Raw genomic sequence first — 24,142 nt, 5'->3', positions numbered from 1 at the left:
ATTGTCTAAATCTATGACATGCCTTCTGATATGTATTTGGAAATAAGTAAAGTGATATCTTGTTTTCATTTTTCTCAGTCCTGTCTGCCACATAAAATCCTTTGATCTTCTTTGGAAGACAGAGATGTTACTTATTAGCTTCCTCAAAACCCAGAATTTGAGTATTGGATTATATCTCATTATTTCTCCTGAAAGTTAGTGAAGAGTATTTCGGATAATATTTATATCAATCTTTATTATTAAGAAGTAATTCCACTGTCTTTTGGTATGAATTAGTTCTGCTATAATGTCAGCTGTCAATCTAATTACTATTCCTTTGTAGATCATCTTTCAATTCACGAAGTCTCTCTTTTATGGTGTCCAGTGCAGAGTTTATTTCAATGGTAATATTTTATATATTCAGAATTTATAGTAGGCTGATTTGCTGATTTGTTCTAATTAAAATTTGATCACTTTGTTTCATGATTTTCTGTCCTTCTATTATGAGTGTTTTCCTGATGTCTTAAGGATCTTATAGTGGTAGCCATTGCTGATTTGTTTTTTAATTTTCTTCTTAGTTATGGTCTGGTCCCAGTTGTGCAATTATCGGCACATTCCCCAGTATGCTCCCAAGACTCTGCAAGAGTCTTTCTGCTCTGGGCCTTCAATTAGTCCAGTATCCTTTTGACGTAAGTCCTTAGTTAACCCTTCTCCTATCTCTGTTTACAAAAAAATAAAAACAAACAAACAAAAACTGTGTTTCTTATATACTACCATTTACCTTGTTTTGTGTTCACCTGTACCTCTTCAATATCAGAAAAGCATTTATCATTGATATGTATTTGTGACATATTTGAACATAGTGCAATACAGTGGGATATAGGAGGAGAGAGATTAATGTCAGAGCATTACTCTCATAGAACCATTTTGATTAGTGATCTACCCAGTCTGTTTTCATTCATTTTAGGAAGTATAATGGTTAAATATAAAATCACTTTCTTTATCATGACATTCTTCCTCCCAAGTGGCAACTCAACAATCTGTGCGCAATTGTTAGTAATATGCATGGTGTTCAAAGCTTGAAGTATCAATTTTCCTAGGGCAGTCAACATGCCACTCTGCCAGAGGAGTCTATTAAATGCAAGAAAGTATTTGTTTAATGATTATTTTAAATTTATGTATAGATTCTATAAATATTTTCATAAACACATTAATTTTAGCTATTGCCCTAATTTTGCTACCTTTTCAGGAAAACTCCTTGAATGAGTTGTTCATAAGAGTGGTGAATATAACTGCTCTTGATACCATCATACTAGGTTCCATTAGAAAGTGCATTATCTTTTTATGCTAAGTGCTACTTGGCAAGCTAAATTATATTTAGTTTTTTTGGTGAATGTAGAATCTGTGCAAGGAGTATTAATAGGTTGCTATAAATGAAAGGTGTCATAAAGTTAGGGTCACCTGATGCATCCATTTTCACCTGCCAAAGAGACCACACACTTCTGTCATTGGTTAGGGTACCCTCTTCTCTGGAAACTTTTGGAAACATACTGACAATTGCTTGTTTTGTGGGCTCCATTTCTCTAGACTCCATATTTGCCATTCTCCTTCTGTTAACATAGTCTTCCTTCTGATAGCGTATAGCCCAATTGACTTTTGCAATGCACATATAGTTATGCTGTCTAGAGTCTTACACTCTGGTCACCATGTTTAAAACTTGGTTGTTCCTAAAGTTCCAATACCTTTTATTTCATTACTTAGAGTGGTTGAGTCACAATTACTTGTTAATTTTTATCTGGTTTGATTTTCCAACTTGTGAGGGTACTTTTACGTTTCCCTCAGTATCCTATTCTTTTAAAATATTCAAGTAAATAAGTTCATTATGTAATTCCTATTCGTAGTAATATTATTTTAAATGTGGCAGTATGCTAATATTTTAAAATCTGTCATATAGAATCAATATTTTAAAAAATATCAGATTTGAAAGTTATATTACAAGTCAAGAAAACATATTATTACAGGTTATTATTTTAATATACAATATTTTGAGATCACCCCAAATAGATAGAGTTGTGGTATTTTCATAATTTACACTAATTATGGACATATTTTAAAGTGCCATTTACTAAGGATTAGTGTCTACAACATTTTTTTGTAACTTTAAACACATTTCTTACCACAAGCTGAACTCTTCCACCGTTAAGTATATCTGGATCTAACTCAGGCAAGAAGTGTTTGCTGCAGAGTGACAAAAACAAAAATCATATTATTATATAAATGTAGAGGAAGAATATTAAAGAAATGCCCAGTGAAAAGTTTGGGAGGAATCAGTAATTTACAAAGTGGAAATAATAGTTTTATTAAATTGGGCTATATGCAAACATATCTACAAATGTATCTTTCCATAGTCATTTGAAAATTCAATTTGACATAAAATTTAAATTTCTAAACACCACTTTAATGCCACTCTTCTTTGCCAAACACAAATAGGTATAAAGGGCAAAAATTTGAAAGTACCAATGATAGTTAATAAATTATAGAACATATAAATATTTTATTTACTTTTACTTATATATCTTACTTGTGTTATGAGAAAGGCAAAGGTTCTTATTTTTAAAATATCTGTAATGTGTTTAAAGCATTATACTAATGCTCACAATTAATTTCCGTTTAAAACTAGAATACTGACATTTGGCTTTTCAAGAACTTCTGTTCTTGAAAACAATTTCTCTCAGAGTATCTACTTATTCCTTTATATATTTTCAAGAGATAAAAGCTATGAACAATTTCTTGTTATATCATGTGTTTAAATATAACTTATTTAGGGGTAAAGGATATTGTTAAGTGTTTAAATATGTCTAAAATATATCCTGAAACATTTTGCTTATATTTTTCACCTTATCTATCCTAATACTTTAAAAATCTCTGAAAAGACCTCTTATATCTGATTAAGATCGATGATAAACTATAAATTACACTATATTTGTTTATAGTTTTAAGGATGCCATCTTATGAATTACATTAAATTGATTAACACCAACATAAAAGAAATTGTGCTTGCATTAATTATAATACTTAATGTCCGTAAATGTTGATTGCTTTATTCCTATTTTCTTTGCTCACAATGAAATAGGACAAAATAATCCAGATTATAAAATATTGTTTTAATTTCACTTTCATTCTTCACTCCCTTTTACATATTTTTAAAGGGATTATATGGATAGAATTGACCACATGTGAACATTTCAATTTATATATATTACAAAAATATTTCATTTTTTTACATATTTTAACTTGCTTCTAAATTAAGGGTTAACCCTCATAATTGTAGGATTTTGTTTGTCTTTTGTTAGTCATTTAAATAGTTACTATAGTGCCTGGAAACATTTCCAAAGTGTCAGCTACATTTAGATTCAATATCGATTTATATATTTAGTAAGTGTTTATAATAGCACTTTTTAAATTATTTTTCTGGACACATGTAGTTAAACAAAAGTCTTGAAAATATTTTCCAATATTATCTCTGGACTTTTATTATTTTCCTATAACTTTTGGTTCAGTGGTTTATACTAAATTGCTATGAGCTGAATTTTGTTTCATCAGAATTCATATGTTGAAGTACTAACCCTCAACATTTCATAATGTGATATATGTGGAGATAGAGCCTTGAAAGAGGTAATTACAGTAAAATGAGTTCATATTGGTAGGCTCCAATCCCATATGACCAGTGTCCTTATAAAAACAGGAGATTAAAACACAAAGAGAATGAAGGATGATGATGTGAGGGCACAGTGAGAAGGTGGCCATCTACAAACCATGAAGACTGAGCTTCAAAGAAACCAAACTTGCTGACTCCTTAATCTTGAACTTATAGCCTCCAGAACTGTGAGAAAGTAAATCTCTGCTGTTTAAGCCACACAATTTATGGTATTTCGTTACAAAGGTCCTAGCAAACTAATATGTACATTAATGTAACAAAAATTAATTAATTACCTATTAGATTCAAGGTATCTTGTTTATTGTTAAAGGATGTGTTTATTGAGAATATATATTGATATTCTCCACCTTGTGAGCTCACCTCTATCCTGTGAGATAGATAGATAACATATTATCATCTACTATAAAAGAGGAAACTGTAGCATGGAGACATCCTTGAAAATTAGTTATACAACTGGTAAAGCAGAAGCAGCAGTGTTGAACTATAATTTTAGCTGCCAAACATAAAAAAGGACACAAAATAAAATACCACCTCCAATACATATGATATTTAAACAGTTAATGGATACCATGCATTTAACTTTATATAGTAGAATCATTTGTGTGGTTCATCTCTTAGTTTTAAGCCTTACAGAAACAGAGTTCTCAAACATTTCAGGGTAAAAAAAATATAAAAAGTGATTAAATCTATTCTATGTAAGAGGCCTTTTACAACCTGGCAACGTGATGTATTGGCCTTTGGCTATAAAGTCATGTTTGTTTTAGCACAATTAACCTAGGTTTCACTTTTCAAGATGTGTTTACAATACAAAAATCTAATTTAAAGGAAATGACCTCACCATTTCATATTTCTGGAACTAGTTGTTTCATGAATCCCAACCTGTGTGTGAAGCCATTGGTATGTGTATTCTTTACTCCTTTCTAATTTTTCATTTGCAGTGGCATCCTTGTAGATAAATTCTTCTTCCTTACCTGGGGAAAAATATGGAAATTTTATTTGTTATTTAAAGAGATCAAATTTTGGCCAAGTAGTTCAGTCTAGGCAAACAATTTTATCAAAAGAAAGAAAGGGGAAAAAAAAGACTAATTCATGGGAGTCAGGTCATCTGTAAGAAAAATGTCAGTCACTTCAGTAATTTTCCTGCTTGAGTTTCAAACCCATCTATCTTAAAAAAAAAAAAAGAAAATGTTTCATTGTAGCCAACATTTTATACGACTTGTTTTTTAGTTTTTACATTAAAAATACAAAGATCAAATTTGGTAGAGTAGAATTCTAGTATGAAAAGAATATCTGTCCATTATGATGTTTTTTTCAGGCTTATTTTAAAGTCAATTGTTCTTATACTAACTTTATACGTACGTAGAATTCATAAATTATATTGAGGGTATTTGAAACAGAGTTTTAATTTTGCATAAAACTCAGCTTGGTTTGTGTAAGCTAATGCAATATTTTAAGCTTGGAATATAATAATATGAGGTTTAGGGAACCTGTGTTTATGCCATAGTAGCTATTTCAAAAAAGGAGGTGGGAAGCATAACAATGTAAATGGATATGGGAATATGCAAGAGGAGAAATTTATATAAGGTAAGAATACAAGGAAACAATGAAAATAGTAAAGAAAAAGAAAAAAGAAAATTAAAAATCCAACCTTTATATTCAAATATAACATTTATACATTTGTGTTTGTTTTTGTTCATTTGTTTGTTTTAATCTGTGGATGTTACTACTACGCCAATGGTATACATTTCCGAACTACACCAAACACGTGCTGTTTTAGACCCTTCCTCCATAGACTTGATCTTTTTTGAGCCATTACCATATTTAGGGACTTGTTAGCTTTGTAGTTTGATTGACAGTACACCAGAGAAAGGTACTTCTTAAAAACTAACTCCTGGTAATCAAGCTAACAAGAATTCTATAATTTAAAACCCAATATTTAAAATTTTATCTTATTAATTCACTGTAGATCTTTGCACACAGAAAGTCACCTTATATTTATTTGCAAGTTGTTTGGAAAACAAATGAAGCATGACGCAAGGCCAACCACAAATGCTTGATGCATGTGGCACACACACTCATACATACATTTGTCATTCTGTATGTTGAGGATAAAATACCTATCTTGTCTTTTTTCCTTAAAAGTTGCTGTTGAAATTGGTGAAATGACTCTCGTTTTCAATTCAAAAAGATAGGGCGGCCAGTTCTCAGGAAAGCTAAAAATCAACGTGTTTATTTCTCTAAACTATGTGAACTTAGTGAAGTTAACTTGCTGTTGCTTCTCATGCCACCTTATGTTTCTAAAAGGCCCTATCTCTTGCTTCCTGAGCTTAAGTCAACCCCTCCATGTTTGCTATATTGGAGGAGCAATGGCTTGCCATGAGAGAGCTGACCGTTGAATCCATGAGGAGACACCATTCTGGTAACTGACCATATAGGTATGTAGAAACTATACGGGAGACTCAAACAAAGGGAACTTTTGGCATTATCACTTCCAGTTACTGTACAGCATTAAGTCTTTTCTCCAGCAGAGTCCGAACCTTTTATCAGCCTTTCTTGGTTAACCAAACCAGATGTTGGGCCCATAAGGGCAGTGATAGAGAGTAGTGAGGACTCAGTGACCACTGATAATCAACCGAGCCTATAGCTAGAACCTTATCACTCTTGATATGTGGAGAATCTTTGTGTAACAATTGTACTCTTATTTTTTAATTTTTATTTGCTTTTTTTTTTAATTGTGCTTTTAGCTAAAATACAAAAAAATGATCTGTGTCTTTGTTTTTTTGAATAATGACATATACTTGCAATAGTCACTTTTTAAAGTACTCATTTTGGAAAGTTTTCCTCAGCTCTACAATAACACTCCATAAATCCTAAGTGGTTTTACATCAGACCTCAGCCAAAGTTCTAAACAACAGTCCTGAGTAAAGATGAGAGATTTCACTGTAAGGGCCCAATTCATATTAACCATTTTAACCCTAAGGCATAGATTGGTAGATTGGCGTGTGCTCAGTGTAAGAAACAGAACAAGCATGTTGGTGAAGTTGGCTGGATGTACTTGAAGATACTGCAATTCATATACTGAAGAAATTGATTTTGTTTTGGTTAAACTATTTCAGGATTACTCCTGTCACTGAGAAGAAGAAAAGACAATTAACTCTTTTGAACTTGCAGAGGAAGTTCTGTTTTTAGCATCTTGCATAAGAAGAATAATGGTGATATGGATAACTTAATGGATGCTTGTCATTAGTCAGGCTGCTCAGTAAAACCTTTCCGTTGTAGAAGAGGCACCATTCTGCCTGCAGAAACTGAAACCTTTTACCTCCTCTCCTTTCCTATTTCTTTGGGTCTTGCTTCATTAATTTGAAGTCTTATTTCCTTTGTATTTTGTTTCATTACACTCTCCTTGTTTTTTCTCTTTTTCTAAACCCCAGTCTCCTTCAAGGGCTCCTCTGCCCTTGCCATCCCTTCCAATCTCAGGATTCTTCTTGGGTTTGATCTTGGCCCCATTTTTTTTTCTCAGGCTATAATTTTCCTGTATGAGGATATTCATCCAAGTTCTTCAGTCATTTTCATGATCTCCTTTTGAAACATGTATCCATCCAAAGCTTTGCCATTTAGACATTGCACAGATAATTTAAACTGAGTATGTAAAAAAGCTAAACTCATGTATTATCCCACTTTTTCCAAATTCCCCAAATGGTACCACCATTGTCAATGTATAAATCAGAGACCAGAGTCGTACTGAACCAGCATGCTTCCTCAACCTACAGCTGAATATTTTACCTCTTAAATTCTTTTCAATCTGTCAAATTTCCTGGATTCCTGTTGCTACTATTTTGTATCAGGCTACCATCATTTCTTCTGAATTACTCTAACAGCCCTTTCACTGGTCTTTTGTTTGTTTGTTTTGGTCTTGCCCCCATGTACCTATCTCCATACTGCAAATGGCCTTGCTAAAACATAAATCTAATTTTGCTGCTTCTTAGGTTAAACTCCTGATTCTCCATTGCCCTTGGATTGAGTTCATTTTTTTATTTTTATTTTTTGCATGGCATACAAGCCATGCATGTACCTTCAGACACATGTTAGATTCTTGCCTCAGTCACTCAAAAATATTATAATTACTCAAAATGGTTTCTTTTGTCTATAGACCTATGCTTCAGATTACCCACTTTGCCAATGTTGTTTTTGATTTGTCTTCAGGTCTCAGTTTGGAAATTATATTCTTTGGGCTAAGTCCTTGATCTGTCAGCACTATATTCCCTATTCAAGTTAACTTGGAGATGTCCTCCAAAGGTTCCTATAAAGACTCCATGATAGCATTTATTATGTTATGTTTTCCTTTCCTATTCATGTGTCTGTTTTTCCTACTATATATAAACTCTTTAAGGGGTACATAGTAGGATAGTGCTCAATAAATACCTGTGAAATGAATAATTGTCACAGTTGATTAATGTTCTATAAGTGACCTGAGAAGTGTTGAGCTGGGACTTAGATTTTTAGCATGTAGATAAACCTGTGCATTGTGGAGGATAACACATTCCTATATATAATTAACTTAATCATTACAGTAGAAACTTCAGCCCCGAAAATCATAATTAGCTTGGGATAAAAACTGCCAATGAAAGGTGGCAAATTAAAAAGCAAAAAAACAAAAACTACTCCATCATATAAGGTTACTTTATAAAATGTCCACAGTGTATGCAGTCCTAGAGGAAATCAGTTCAGCTTTAAAAAGCTCACTAAAAGAAATGAAGTCTCTTTTGAAATTAATGGAAATATTATTCTTTTCTTCATGAAAAAAAATAAGTGTTCATTAAACCCATATGCTTCAAATAAATGTTTTCTAAATTTTCAGTATATCATAATATCCTACACACAGGGAGATTAAGATTCAATTATCATTTGGGACACACAAAAAAAGCTAATTATTTATATTTTAAATACATATGGCAACCTTCCCATGACTATTTTCTTTTCTCCTAATGGCCTTTCTTAGTAATATAATAAAAAAATATTCTTGGTTTCATGGATAGAGATGAGTTCATCTCTTTACCAAAAGCTTTTGGAGGACATAGTTACATGATGAGCAAAATGCTACATACAATGGAACTATTTTTGGTAATTTTGATAAATGGCTGATTCTATGTATCTCATGCTGGAAACACTAAAAATATGTTTCCATCATAAAGTATAAGTGGTCTGTACATGTTTATTAAAAGAAGTTATTGCATCATACCTCATGAATAAAGCACAAATAAAATGGGAGTTTGGCACTAACAGAATTTTAAATTCATTAACATCTGTATAAATACTTGTTGATAGGCTGTTTATGGCTTCTTCCTTAACCAATCCAATCTGTTGTTGGAAAGTTGATGGCATTGGCATGAAACCAGTAACTCTAAGAGCCATTTGTGTGTGACAAGCAACATTCCTATTCTTTTATGATATATTTAAATAAATATGTAATTGATCACTAAGGAAAATTATTTCATGAATAAAGAAGAGGATTGTTGTTGCAAAACTTTAAAAACAGAAATTTTGGGAATAGAGCCAAATTTGTATGTAAGGGTCAAAGGCTAACGGCAGCACTAATCACTCCTTTACATATTTCACTATATTTTATGGCAGGGAGGTTAAAAAAAAAGTACTAGAATGAAAAATACTTGCTAGTTTCTGACATTTAAATTAATTCTCAAAATTTGTCTGTCTGGGGGGTTGGGTGATACGTAAAGTATATGAACGATCTTTATGAGAAAGCAAAGGAAAGTTAGTTACTAAATTATCTTTTAAAATATATAGATTTTGCAGATGCAATTTTCAATATTATAGAAATGCTATATTTAAGTGAATCCCTCTGAAATAATAGAAACATTCACAAAGTGGATGTAGTTGTGCTTATTAACCATTTATAATAGGTCTTCTGTATTCAACTAATATATATTTCTACCAGAAAGGAGATGTTTTGCCATTTATATGTTCAGTTGAATATAATCTCATTAATACCTTTATAGTGGAGTATCAAATATTACAAAACTAGTAGTCCTTCATTTTCTTCTGCGAGAGCAATATAAAGTTATATAGTCCTATGTATAGTCACATTAATGTGTAATTTGTCCCCATGTTTGCTGTTAACTAGGGCTGGGACTAGGGTAAGTCAAGTGGGGCAAATGAAATACCTCAGCCACCAAATTTAACGGGGTAACAAAAATCTCAGGAATCAAGGTTAAAAATATTTTCATGTAATATTTTAAATAAAAATTAATGGAAAAATCCCTGATAAACAAAAGAGCTTTAAATGACAGGATCAGTAACAGTGTTGTGCCAAGCTGTATTGGAACCTGAGGTAAAAGGAAAAATAAGTACTCATCCTTCATTGTCATGGCTTTGGCAGATTTACCCATTTCTAAGTAATATTAAGTGTTAACAGGATGTTTTTAGAACTACCCGGTAGCCATTGTCTAAGATTGCTTTCTGTGTTTCCTATGAATCTGGCACACCACTTAATTTTTCATTAGAAGAGGTTCTGGAATTGTGACATTTGAGAAATTGATTATAGAATAAATTAATTCAGTCTATATTGGAGAGGCTACACCTTAGTGATCTATCTGCTAGCATCTATCTTGCATGTTATAAGTTGGCTTTTTCACCTACTAACTGTGTGATGTTGGGCAAATTATCTACCTTCTCTCTTCCTCAGTTTTTTCCTCTTAAAATATATATAATAATATGAAATAACTGGATACATATCATGCCTAACATATAGTAAGGATTTAATTACTGTAGCCATTTTGCTATTTTTACCCCTAAGTTAAAGGCTATTATGCATAGTCTTAGTGCTACCTCAGTTGCCAAGGGCCAAGACTTAGCTATGCAGGAGGTAAGACTATCTGTAGGAGTCTTCAAATCCAGGCCAAACTAAGGTTCCAGGAGGTCACTGGAAAGATTCCAGGATTAACCACAAAACTAGAAAGAACAATTTTCTGGGGGAGTCCAGTGAGTCCTCCTTACCAGAATTCTAAACCTTGTAACAGGTATTTTTTAATGTATTTTATTTCATAATATATGAGGATTTTAGTGTGTCTTTAAAAAAAAAAAAGTTAATTTCCAGAAGATAACAAGGGTACACAGTCCTAATTGATTTCAAGTTATTTCAAATAATTTTTAGCAATTGCTCAGTAATAACCATGAAGGAGGTTCCATTGACATGATTCTCTCCTGTTTCACTCTCTCAATTTAATTACTGTTGGAAAATATTCCCCTATCCAATCTAGACTCCCTCAGGGAGTGTTAATATAGTAGGTCATCCAAACTAGGGCCCACCCAACGGAATAAAGGAGAGGCTGATGATATAAGTAGGTTGGCCCTCAAAATATCATGGCCATAGGGCCACATAAATATTACTTCCACCTGTTTTTTGTTTGTTTGTTTGTTTGTATAGTTGGACTTCAGATTCTTGCTGTATCTAAAAGCTTCTACTCTGGTAAAAAGACATCTCTAATGCTACTCATTTATGTATATATCTTAATTGAGGGCCAAGTACATGATTAATTTCCTTTACTAGTTTTACTTCAAAGGAAGCCAATAGTTTTATATTGATACACTAATGATAGAGACTTGACGGACCCAATTAAACATTTTTATATCATTATAATCACTGCTTTTTTATAGCTACAAAACAGAAATACTCATAGTACGTATGTTAATACATTCATAATTCATTTCTCATTGACTATTAGTTTTCTGCATGTGATGATTTTTCTACTTGTCAAACAGATATGCTTCTGTTACAGAGTTAACATCACATAAAATATTGAATATATATTAAAATATTGCTTGCATTATAAAAACCAATAAGTAAATATAAGTAAAAATAATTTTCTTTCACAGTTTGAATGAAAAACATATTAGAGACTAATAAACCTGGTTCCAAACTTATTGCTTTCCATAGGTTATAATTTATTTTTTATTTATTTATTTATTTATTTAAATTTTTTTTTCAACGTTTATTTATTTTTGGGACAGAGAGAGACAGAGCATGAACGGGGGAGGGGCAGAGAGAGAGGGAGACACAGAATCGGAAGCAGGCTCCAGGCTCCGAGCCATCAGCCCAGAGCCTGACGCGGGGCTCGAACTCACGGACCGCGAGATCGTGACCTGGCTGAAGTCGGACGCTTAACCGACTGCGCCACCCAGGCGCCCCAGCCATAGGTTATAATTTAAACAAATATCTCCATACACTGAAGATTTAAGAGTTTTCTAAGTGTATACTTTATTGATGCAAAATTGTTTCTTTCATCACATTTTGTTTAGAAAGATAGATTTTTATTTTTGCTAGAAGTTCATTCATAAATGAATAAGGGCCTCTATTCACTGATTTCAGTTTTAATTGAAAAGATAGGTGAAAGTATTATTGATCTACTTACATTGTAGTCAGGAAAAAAGTCAAGATAGGCATTACAAGTCTTCCCTACAAAATTAATTTTTGGCTTTAAGCTACTTATATAAATATTGATATGTGGAAGCTCTTTTCTGAAGAGAAATTGGGGGTGGGGTTTGAAGCTGGAAGGGACTTCAATTGATCAAGTCACTTTGTGTATCATAGACATATTATGTAGGCATCGATACACTTTGTGTATCATAGACATAGAACATTAGGAAGGAAAGCAAAATATGGAGCACTTCATGAATTTGTGTGTCATCTTGTGTAGGCCATGCTAATCTTCTCTATGTCATTCCAATTTTAGTATATGTGCTGCCACGTGGGCACGGAAAACTCCTTTTAATCATTTTTATTTTGTTGTGATATATACAATGTACAGAAAGTTTTGGCTTTAGCAGGTGTTTATAATTTCAAGGTGTATAAGTAATTACACATACATAAATATTATATAAATTACATTTCATATAAACTATATTTTATTTTATTTATATATTTATTTTATATATTTATATATTTATTTTTATTTATTTATTAAATATTTATTAAATATAATATATATTAAATATATATTAAATATATTAAATATTTATATATATAAAATATTTATATATTTTATTATATTTATATATTTATATTTGTATAAATATATAATATAAAAATACAGACACAAAATATATATAAACATAAAATATTTATGTTTATATATATTTATAGTTTATATAAAATTATATACTTTAATATATTAAAATTATTCTATAAATAAAAATATAAATACATATTCCATGTGACCTCCGATCATTTAAAAAAAATAGAACACTGCTTGCATACAAGAAGTCTTGCTCAAAAGTCTCTTCTCTTAGGATAACCACTATGCTAAAGTTTATAACCTTGACTTTCTTGATTTCCTTAAAATTATCACTACCTATGTATAAGCATTATAGTATAGCTTTGCTTGCAACAATTCTGTAGGTATTCTTTTGTGTTTCTTTGCTCAATATTGTTTATGAGATTCATCTGTGTTGCTGTATATAGGTGCAATGCATTACTTTTCAGTGTCATACTGTTTTCCACTGTATGGATGTATTAGAGTTTATCCATTCCATTGTTGTTAGACACATGGGCTATTTCCGGTTTGGGTTATTAAGAAAAATACTGCCCTATCCTTGTACAAATTCCTATAGGGCAAGCATCTAAGAACGTATTCGAAGGACTGTATGAAATGGATACCTTCAAGTCAACCACATGTAACACTGTTTTCCAAATGGTTGTACTAAATTATACTTCAATTAGCAAAATATAAGTCCTATTGGTTATGTGTTTTCCAAATCTTATTTTTGTTAGGATTTTTTTTTAAACTTTGCAGATTTAATTTGTATTTCTCTGCTACAAAATGAGATTAAACACCTTTTTATATGTTCACAAGTTATTTGGATTTCTTCTTTTGTGAAAAATATGTTAAGGCTTCTTATTTATTTTTTTCTATTAGGCTATTTGTATTTTAATGACTTTTAGGAATTATACACTCTGGATATTATACATTCTGGATCTTTGTTGATTATATGTGTGGCAAATGCCTTCTCCATCTCTGTGGGTTATTGTTTCACTACTATTATGACATTTTGGCTTTATAGAGATTCTTAATTTTAATGTAAATATATTTATCAAGATGACCAGTACTTTTGCATATTGTTAAAGAAATAATTCCATATCCAATGTTATATTCTTCCACATTGTCTTCTGTTAAGTTTTATAATTTTGCTTCTTATATTTAGTTCTTTAAGGTGGGCATAATTAATTTTTTTAATGTTTATTTACTTTTGAGACAGAAAGAGGGAGACACAGAATCCAAAGCAGGCTCCAGGCTCTGAGCTGTCAGCACAGAGCCCGATGCGGGGCTCGAACTCACCGACCATGAGATCATGACCTGAGCTGAAGTCGGACGCTTAACCAATGGAGCCACCCAGGCGCCCCAATTAATTTTTAATATAGATAATTTATTAAGATTTATTGGAAAGTCTATCTATTCCCCACTGACTTAGAATGCAATTTGTCTTATAATATCAATTAAACATATATGCAGGGGTCTCCATCAGTTATTATTTTCTGTACTATTTTACTCTACCCTGTCCTACCCTATCCTAGAATTACCATCTCATCCTACCTCATCTCATCCCGTCCATACCGTACCACCCATACCATGCAATACTATTTGCTTCAGCTCTATAATAAGAGCTTATTAATAATAAGTTATGGTGTTTGGCAAGGCCTCTCGATTTAGTCATCTTTGTTGAATGTGTTTTGGCTATTTGAAGATTTTGACTTCTCACACATTTTTAGATTCTGCTTGTCAATGTCCATAAATACCTCTTGGGATTTAATTGAGAGAGCATAGTATCCACTGTTAATTTGGGGAGAATTTAAATCTTTGAAACTGAGTCTTTCAATTCATAGATTTACTTATAGTTTTTCTTTAACATTTTTTGATAGAGTTCTACAATTTCCCTGGTAAGGTCTTGTACCTCTTTTGTGAGACACATTCTTTGGCACATGATTTAAAAAATACTATCACAGTTTGAAATTTTTTTCCATTCTGGTTGCTTGCCTAGAATGTTAGGTTTAATATTAGAGTTAAGGTCAGTCTGGGTATTATATTTTTCTACGAATTGTTCACTTTCTCCAAATTTTCAAATGTACTGCCATATGGTTGTTCACAATATTCCCTTACTACTGTTTTAGTTTGTATCATTTGTCATCCATCCCAGTTTTCCTTCTTGATATGGTTGTTTGTGCTTTCTCTTTCATTTTCATAATGAGACTTGCCAGGGGTTAATCAAATTTCTTTCAAAAAATGTATCTTTATCGATTAATTGTTTTACTTTTAAAAATTATATTAACTATTGCTTTTATACTGCAATACATAGATTTTTTTATTGTTAAGTTACTTTTTAATATTTATGATTTTTTGATTCATGAATTTTTCAGATGTTTCTTAATTTTCAAGAAAATAAATACTATCTGGTTATCTTATTATGGTTCATTTATGGTTTATTACATTTTATTCAGAAAACACACTGCACATGATTTCAATCCTTAAGAAATTTCTGAGACCTCATTTCAGGTCAGTATAAGTTAAAGTTTTGTAAATTTCCTGTATGTGTATGAGGGTAATGTACATTCTCCAGTTGTTGAGTATTTTATATATGTCCTTTAAGCAAATGCTATTAAATTGGTTTATCAAACCATGTCCTTACTGATTTTTTGAGTGCTTGTTCTATAAATTGCTAAAAAAAGATATAATAAAATTCTTCCAATATAGTTTAGAATTTTTGACCTCTCTTTGCTACTTCCTTAATATTTGCCTTATATTATTTAAAAATTAATAACATTCATTTTTTAGATCACTTTTAGGTTTAAAACAAAATTTGAAGGTAGAGACATTTTTCCATACACTCCCTTTCCCTACATGTTCAAAGCTTCCCCCATTACCAACATGCTGCCACTCCCCACCACAGTGGTACATTTGTTACAATCTATGAACCTACACTGAAACATCATAGTCACCCAAAGTCCACAGTTTACATTAGGGTGCACTCTTGATGCTGTACTTTCTATGGATTTGGACAAATGTATAATGACTTGTATCCACCATGACGGTATCATGCAGAGTAGTTTTTCACTGCTCTATAAATCCTCTATGCTCTGCCTCTTTACTCCTTCTCCCCAGTCCCAGCCCCTAGCAATACTGATTTTTTTTTACTATCTCCATAAGTTGTGCCTTCTCCAGAATGTCACATTCTTGGAATCATACATAGTCTTTTCAGGTTGGCTTCTTTCGCTTAGTAATATGCATTTAATGTTCTTCCATGTCTTTTCATGGCTTGGTAGCTCATCTGCTTTCATTGTTGAATAATATTCCATTGTCTGATGTGCTACAGTTTATCCATTTATCTACTGAAGGATGTCTTGGTTGTTTTCAAATTTTGGCAATTATCAATAAAGCTGCTATAAACATCTGTGTGAAGATTTTTGTTTGGACATAAGTTTTCAACTCATTTGGATAAATACCAAAGACTGAGATTGCTGGATCCTCCAGTAAGAATATTTTTAGTCTTATAAGAAAGTTCCAAACTGTCTTCCAAAGTGGCTGAACCATTTTGCACTCCTATCATCAATAAATGAGAGTTCTGTTGCTCCATACCTTGTCGAAATTTGGTGTTGTCATAATTCTGAATTTTGGCCATTCTAACAGGTGTGTAGTGGTATCTTGTTGTAATTTGTATCTCCTTGAAGACATAGGATGTGGTATGTATTTTCATACACTTATTTGCCATCTGTATATCTCTGTTGAAATATCTGTTAAGGTCATTGGCTCATTTTTTAGAAATTGGGTTGTTTGTTTTCTTCTTATTGAGATTTAAGAGTTCTTTGTATATTTTGGATAGTAGTCATTTATTAGATAAATGTTCTGCAATTCTTTTCTCCTCATCTGTGGCTTCTCTTCTCGTTCTCTTGACATTGTCTTCAGCAGAAAACAGGTTTTTGATTTTATTGAAGTCCAGCGTATCAAATTATTTATTTTATGCATTGCACCACTGGTGTTGCTTCTAAAAAGTCATAGCTATGACCAAAGTCATCTAGATATAGATCTTCTCCTATGTTATCTTATAGGAGTCTTAAGAGTTTTGCATTTTACATTTAGCTCTGTGATCTATTTTGAGTTAATATTTGTGAGTGGTAAAGGTCTATGTCTAGATTTTTTTTATGTGGATGTCATCTTCTTCTAGCACCATTTGTTGAAAAGACAGTCTTTGCTCTTTTGTCAAAGATCGACTGACCATATTTGTATGGGTCTATTTCTGGGCTGTCTAAATTCTGCTCCATTGATCTATTTGCTTATTCTTTTGCCAATACCACACGTGTTGGTTACTGTAGCTTTATAGCAAATCTTGAAAACAAGTATTGTCAGTCCTCCAAATTTGTTCTCCTTTAATATTGTGTTGGCTATTCTGAGTCTTTTACCTTCTCATATACATTTTAGAATCAGTTTGTTAATATCCACAAAATGATTTTCTGGGATTTCACTGAGTCTACAGATCAAATTAAGAGGAACTGAAATCTTACCAATATTGAGTTCTTCTATGCATGTGCATAGAATATTTAGCAATTTATTGAGGTCTTTGATTTATTTCATCAAAGTTTTGTAGCTTTTCTCATATAGATCTTATACATATTTTGTATATTTACACCTAAAATTTAACTTGGGGGGACAATGTAGACGGTATTGTGTTTTTAACTTCAAATTTCACTTGTTCATTGCTAGTACATAGGAAAGTGATTGACTATTGTATCTTACATCCTGAAACTTTGCTATAATTGTTTATTAGTTCCAGAAGTTTTCTTATGCTTTCAAATTTTCTATATAGATGATCATGTTGCTGCAAACAAAAACATTTCATTCTTTCTTCCCACTCTGTATACCTTTTATTTCCTTTTCTTGTCTATTGCATTAGTTAGCACTTCCAGTACAAGGTTGAAAAGAAGTGGTTACAGGCAACATCCTTGTCTTGTACTTGATTTTAGTGGGAAAGCTTTGACTTTCTCACCATTAAGTGTGATGTTAGCTATAGGTTTGTTTGTAGACATTTTTTACCAATTTGAAGAAGCTCCCCTCTATTCCTATTTTATTGAATTTTATCAGGAATGGTGGGTTTTGTGAAATGTGTTTTGGCTTCTACAGGTATCATGTGATTTTTCTTTTTTAGTCTGGTGATGTGATGGACACATTGATTTCTCAATGTTTAACTGGCTTTGCATACATGGGATAAATCCCAAAATAGTGTGTATAATTATCATTATAAATTGTTGGATTTGATTCACTAATATTTTGTTGAGAATTTTCTGTATCATGTTCATGAAAGATATTGGTCGGTAGTTTTCTTGTAAAGTCTTTGTCTGTCTTTGGGATTAGGGTAATTCTGGCCTTAAAGAATGAATTAGAAGGTATCCTTTCTGCTTTTATCCTTTGAAAGAAATTGTAGTAAATTTGTATAATTTCTTCCTTAAACGTTTGATAGAATTCACCAGGAACCCCTCTGGGCCTGGCACTTTCCATTTTGGAAAGTGATTAATTTTTTATTTAATTTATTCAAGAGATATAGGCTTATTCAGCTTGTCCATTTATTATTATGTAAGTTTTGGCAAATTGTGTTCCAAAGAATTGATCTATTTCATCTAGGTTATTATAGTTATGGGCATGGAGTTATTCATAGCATACCTTTATTTTTCTTTTACTGTCCATGGAATTAGAGTGATGTCCCCTCTATCATTTCTGATATTAGTAATTTGTGTCCTCTCTTTTTTTCTTTCTTAGTTAGCCTGGCTAGAGGCTTATTAATCCTGTTGATCTTTTTAAAGGACCCGCTTCTGGTTTCATTGATATTATCTATTGATTTCCTGTTTACAATTTTATTGATTTCTTCTCGAATTCTTTTTTTTTCTGCTGCTTACTTTTAATTTGCTTTACTTTTCCAAGTTTCCTAAGGTAGAAATTTAGATTATTGACTTCAGATCTTTTTTTTAAATGTTTATTTATTTATTTTGAGAGAGAGAGGAAGGCGCAGAGAGGAAGAGAGAGAATCTGAAGCAGGCTCCTTGCTGTCAGTGCAGAGCCCAATGTGAAGCTCGATCTCACGAACTGTGAGATCATGACCTGAGACAAAATCAAGAGTTGGATACGTAACCAACTGAGCCACCCAGGCACCCCTCTTCTTTTCTAATATATGCACTTTGCTATAAATTTCCTTCTAAGCACTGCTTTTGCTGCATCCCACACATTTTATAATAAGTGGTGTCTTCATTTCACTTTCATTGAATTTAAAAGTTCCATTAAGTTCCAAATATTTTTAAATTTTTCTTAGTTTAGTGATTTTACTTCTGCAAAAATTAGTCAAAGGATTCATAAAATAAAAGAATGTAAAATAAGACACTACATACCTAAAATATGGGTAGGGAAAGGCGGGAAGAATGGGTTTAAACTTAAGCAATTTTCAACTTTATATAAATATGCAGAAGATGTTATATGCAAACCTAATGGTAACCACAAACCAAAAACCGGTAATAGATGTGCAAAGAATAAAGAGAGAGGAATCTAAGTATATCACTAAAGAAAGCCACAAACCATGAAAAAGAACAAGAGAAGAAAGAATCAGAGAAAATCTATAGAAACAATTACAAAGGAGTAACAAATGTCAATAAATACATATCTATCAATAATGACTTTGAATATAAATGGACTAAATGCTTTTTTTGGAAGAAAAAAAAAGACCCATCTATATGCTGCCTACAAGAGACTCATTCAGACTGAAAGACACCTGCAGACTGAAAGTGAGGGGATGGAGAAACATTTATCATGCAAATGGATGCCAAAATAAAGCCAGGGTAGCAGTACTTATATTGGACAAAATTGACTTCAAAACAAAGAATGTAACAAGGGACAAAGAAGGACACTATATAATAATAAAGGGAGCAATCTAACAAGAGGATATAACAATTATAAATATTTATGCACCCACCATGAAAGCACCCAAATACATAAAACAGTTAATAACAAACATAAAAGAAATACTTGATAGTAATACAATAATACCAGGGGACTTAAACATCTCACTTACATCAATGGACAGATCATCCAAACAGAAAATTAACAAGGAAACTATGGCTTTTAATGACACACTGGACCAGATGGATTTAACAGATACATTCAGAACATTCCATTCTAAAACAGCAGGATAGACATTCTTTTCAAGTACACATGGAACATTCTGCACACCAGATCACACATTAGGCCACAAAACAAGGCTTGACAAATTAAAAAAAAAAAAAAATCAAAGTCATAGCATGTATATTTCCTGACTTCAATGATATGACATTAGACATCAACCAAAAGAAAAATCTGGAAAGGCCACAGATACATGGAGGTTAAATAACATGCTTCTAAACAATGAATAGGTCAACCAAGGAATCAAAGAAGAAATCCCAAATTACATGAAAACAAATGAAAATGAAAACACAGGGGGCTAAAATCTTTGGGATGCAGCAAAAGGGGTTCTAAGAGGAAAGTTTATAGCAATACAGGCTTACTTCAAGAAGCAAGTAAAATTTCAAATAAAGACCTAACTTTACACCTAAAAGAAGTAGAAAAAAGAAGAACAAACAAAACCCAAATCCAGCAAAAGGAAGCAAATAATAAAGATTAGAACAGAAATAAGTGATATAGCAACTTAAAAAAAATAGAACAGTTCAATGAAACCAGGAGCTGATTCCTCCAGCCAGACTTATGGAGAGAGAGAGAGAGAGAGAGAGAGACAGAGAGAGAGAACCCAAATAAAATTACCAGTGAATGAGAAAAAATAGCAACCAACATCACAGAAATACAAATAGTTGTAACAGAATATTATAAAAACCTATAGGTCAACAGATTGGAAAACCTAGAAGAAATAAATTCCTAGAAACATATAAACTACCAGTTACTAGCAATGAAATTGAGTTAGTAATCAAAAAACTCCCAACAAACAAAAGTCCAGGACCAGATCAATTCACAGGCAAATTCTACCAAATATTTTAAAAAGAGTTAATACTCACTCTTCTCAAACTGTTCCAAAAAATGGAAGAGGAAAGAAAACTTCCAAATTCATTCTATGAAGCCCGTATCATCCTGTTACCAAAACCAAATAAGGACACAACAACAACAACAACAACAAAAAGAGTACTACAGATCATTATCTCTCATGAATATAGATACAAAAATGTTCAACAAAATATTAGCAAACCAAACCCAACAACGTATTAAAAAATCATACATCACGATCAAGTAGGATTTATTCTCAAGATGCTAGTGGTGGTTCAATATTCACAAATCACTCAACGTGGTATGTCACATCAATAAGAGAAGGAATAAAACCATACAATCACACTTCGTTATTTTATTTGTTTACTAGGGACAGAAAACTTTATAGTTAGTTTTAGAACTAATGATGAGATTAGACATTAATCTTTGCAGTAAACACACACCTTACTTATGGCTTTCTAAATCCCATAGTCAGCAGTTGCAGGATAAGTTAAATCTATAAAAAATCATTTACTCAATATCAGCTACTGGAAGAAGTATAGTTTCTTAAAAGAATTCAGTTCTATATGTTATATTAATAATTCACAAATAAATACTGATTTTAGGAATAGTCAAGTGTGAATGTGATTTGATATAAACCACAGCTATGACATTTTGCTTTACTAATGGATATGTCCTGCCCCAGAAATATTTGGTAAAATAAAATTCTGCAAATCAAGCATTTTTCTATTCACATCAGTTTTTGGTCAGAAGCAAGGTATAAATAAAGTCATAGTCCTAAATTAATAAGATTTTTGTTATATTGTTATTTCAGAGTTCGCATCATTTCCTCTGAAATGTCTTTATTACCTGTAGTTTCCAGCATTTCTAATTTCTCTCCTACAACAGAAATTTATAGACCAACATTTAGTGGACACCCTCTGAGTTAACTCCTAGCCCCCCTTTTTGGGTTTCTCCCCTTCCCCCATTCACACATTGTATAGAGCACACCCAGTGGGTATGTTTACTAAAGAGTCATAGCTGATGGGACTGATTAATATTACATTGTATATGTATATACCACTCCTTCTTTATACATTCATCTACCAGTGGACACTTGGGTTACTTTCATATCTTGGGTACTGTAAATAATGCTACAATAAATATCAGGTTGCATATATTAAAAAAAAGCCATGTGATAATTTCAACAGAGACAGTAAAAAATTTGACAAAATACAACATTCATTCATTCATAATAAAAACCCTCTGCAAAGTAGGTCTAGAGGGAACATATCTCAACATAATAAAGGCCTTATATGAAAAACCCGCAGCCAACATCATACACAATAGGTGAAAACTGAGAGCTATTCCCCCAAGGTCAGGAACAAGACAAGGATGTCCACTCTCACTCACCATTTTTACTCAACATAGTGCTGGGAGTCCAAGCCACAGAAATTAGACAATATAAAGAAGGAAAACTCTCACTATATATAGATGACATGATACTATATACAGAAAACCCTAAAGACTCCACCAATAACTACTAGAACTGATCAATGAATTCCGTAAAGTTGTAGGATACAAAATCAACACATGGAAACCTGCTGCATTCCTATACACCAATAATGAAGTAGCAGGAAATGAAATTAAGAAAACAATACCATTTACAAGTGCATCAAAACAACAAAATATCTAGGAGTAAACTTAATCAAAAGGTGAAAGACCTTTACTCTGAAAATTATAAAATGCTGATGAAAGAAATTCAAGATGACTGAAAGAAATAGAAAGACATTTCATGCTCATGGAATGGAAGAACAGATATTGTTAAAATGTCTATAATACCCAAAGAAATCTACACATTTAATGCAATCAAATACCAACAGTGTTTTTCACAGGGCTAGAAAAAACAATCTTAAAATTGTATGTAACCACAAAAGACCTCAAATAGCCAAAACAATCTTGAAAATGAAAAAAAAAACAAAACTGGAGGCATCACAATTCCAAACTTAAAGTTATATTACAAAGCATAAATAATTAAAACAGTATGGTACTGGCACAAAAATAGACACATAGATCAATAGAACAGAAAAGAGATCCCAGAAATAAACCTACAATTATATGGTCAATTAATCTTCAGCAGAGGAGGAATGAATATACAATGGGAAAAAGACAGTTTCTTCAACAAATGGTGTTGGGAAAACTAGACAGCCACATGCAAAAGAATGAAACTGGACCTCTTTCTTTCACAATACATGAAATAAACTCAAAATGGATTAAGGGGTTAAATAAGAGACCTGAAAGCATAAAAACTTTTAAGTGAGCACAGGCAGTCAGCCACTGCAACATTTTTCTAGATATGTTTCCTGAGGCAAGGAAATAAAACAAAAATAAACTATTGGATTCACATCAAAACAAACAGTTTCTGCACATTGAAGGAAACAATCAACAAAACCAAAAAGCAACCTACTAAATGGGAGATGAGCTTTGCAAGTGACATATTTGATAAAGCATTAGTATCAAAAATGTATAAAGAACTGATACAACTCCATACCCAAAACCTAAATAATCCAATTAAAAAATGGACAGAAGACATGAACTGACATTTCCTTGAAGAAGACCTACAAATGGCCAACAGATACATGAAAAGATGCTCAACATCACTCCTCATTAGGGAAATACAAATAAAAACTACAATGAGATATCAACTCATACCTGTTAGAATGGCTAAAATCAACAATACAAGAAACAAGAAGTGCTGGCAAGAAGGTGGAGAAAAAGGAATCCTCTTGCACTGTTGGTGGGAATGCAAATTGGTGCAGCCACAATGGAAAACATAAGGAGGTTCTTCAAAAAATTAAAAATAGAACTACATATGATCCAGGAACCACACTACTGGGGATATATTCCCAAAATACAAAAACACTAATTCAAAGGGATACACGCACCCCTATGTTTAATGCCATATTATTTACAATAGCCAAATATGGAAGTAGTCCAAGTGTCCATCAATAGATGAATGGATAAAGCAAATGTGGTACATACATAAAATGGAATATTATTCAGCTATAGAAAAGAATGAAATCTTGCCATTTGCAATGACATGGATAGAGCTAGAGAGTATAAGGCCATGCCATATAAGTCAGTCAGAGGAAGACAAATACAAATGCACTCACTCATATATGTAAGTTAAGGAACAAAACAAATGAGCAAAGGAAAAAAGAAAGAGAGAGACAAACCAAGAATCGGACTTTTTTTTTTTTTTAAGTTTAGTTATTTTGAGAGAGTGAGCAGGGGAAGGACAGAGAGAGAGGGAGGAAGAGAGAATCCCATGCAAGCTCCATGTTCAGCACAGAGCCTGATAGGGGGCTCGATCTCATGACTGCGAGATCATGACCTG

The 24,142-nt window shown here is 32.3% G+C and overlaps 1 protein-coding gene and 1 non-coding gene across 2 annotated transcripts in view; both read right to left on the bottom strand.

Moving 5' to 3' along the window:
- Positions 1–24,142, bottom strand: part of LRRIQ1 (leucine rich repeats and IQ motif containing 1) — a 206,696-nt gene that overhangs the window by 32,002 nt on the left and 150,552 nt on the right. The window contains exons 24-25 of the mRNA XM_032594019.1: positions 4,536–4,668; positions 2,157–2,217 (exon numbers count right to left, since the gene is read on the bottom strand). Of these exons, the coding sequence (XP_032449910.1) occupies positions 2,157–2,217; positions 4,536–4,668 (194 nt within the window). The remainder of the gene's footprint in view (positions 1–2,156; positions 2,218–4,535; positions 4,669–24,142) is intronic.
- LOC115519552 lies at positions 12,365–12,467 on the bottom strand. The gene has a single exon (XR_003970558.1). It is a non-coding gene; the product is annotated as a U6 spliceosomal RNA (small nuclear RNA).

The sequence above is a fragment of the Lynx canadensis genome, chromosome B4 (assembly GCF_007474595.2).
Source record: "Lynx canadensis isolate LIC74 chromosome B4, mLynCan4.pri.v2, whole genome shotgun sequence".
Classification (NCBI taxonomy): domain Eukaryota; kingdom Metazoa; phylum Chordata; class Mammalia; order Carnivora; family Felidae; genus Lynx; species Lynx canadensis.
Note: the sequence above shows the minus strand (reverse complement) of the source record. Positions and strands in the feature narration are given on the sequence as shown.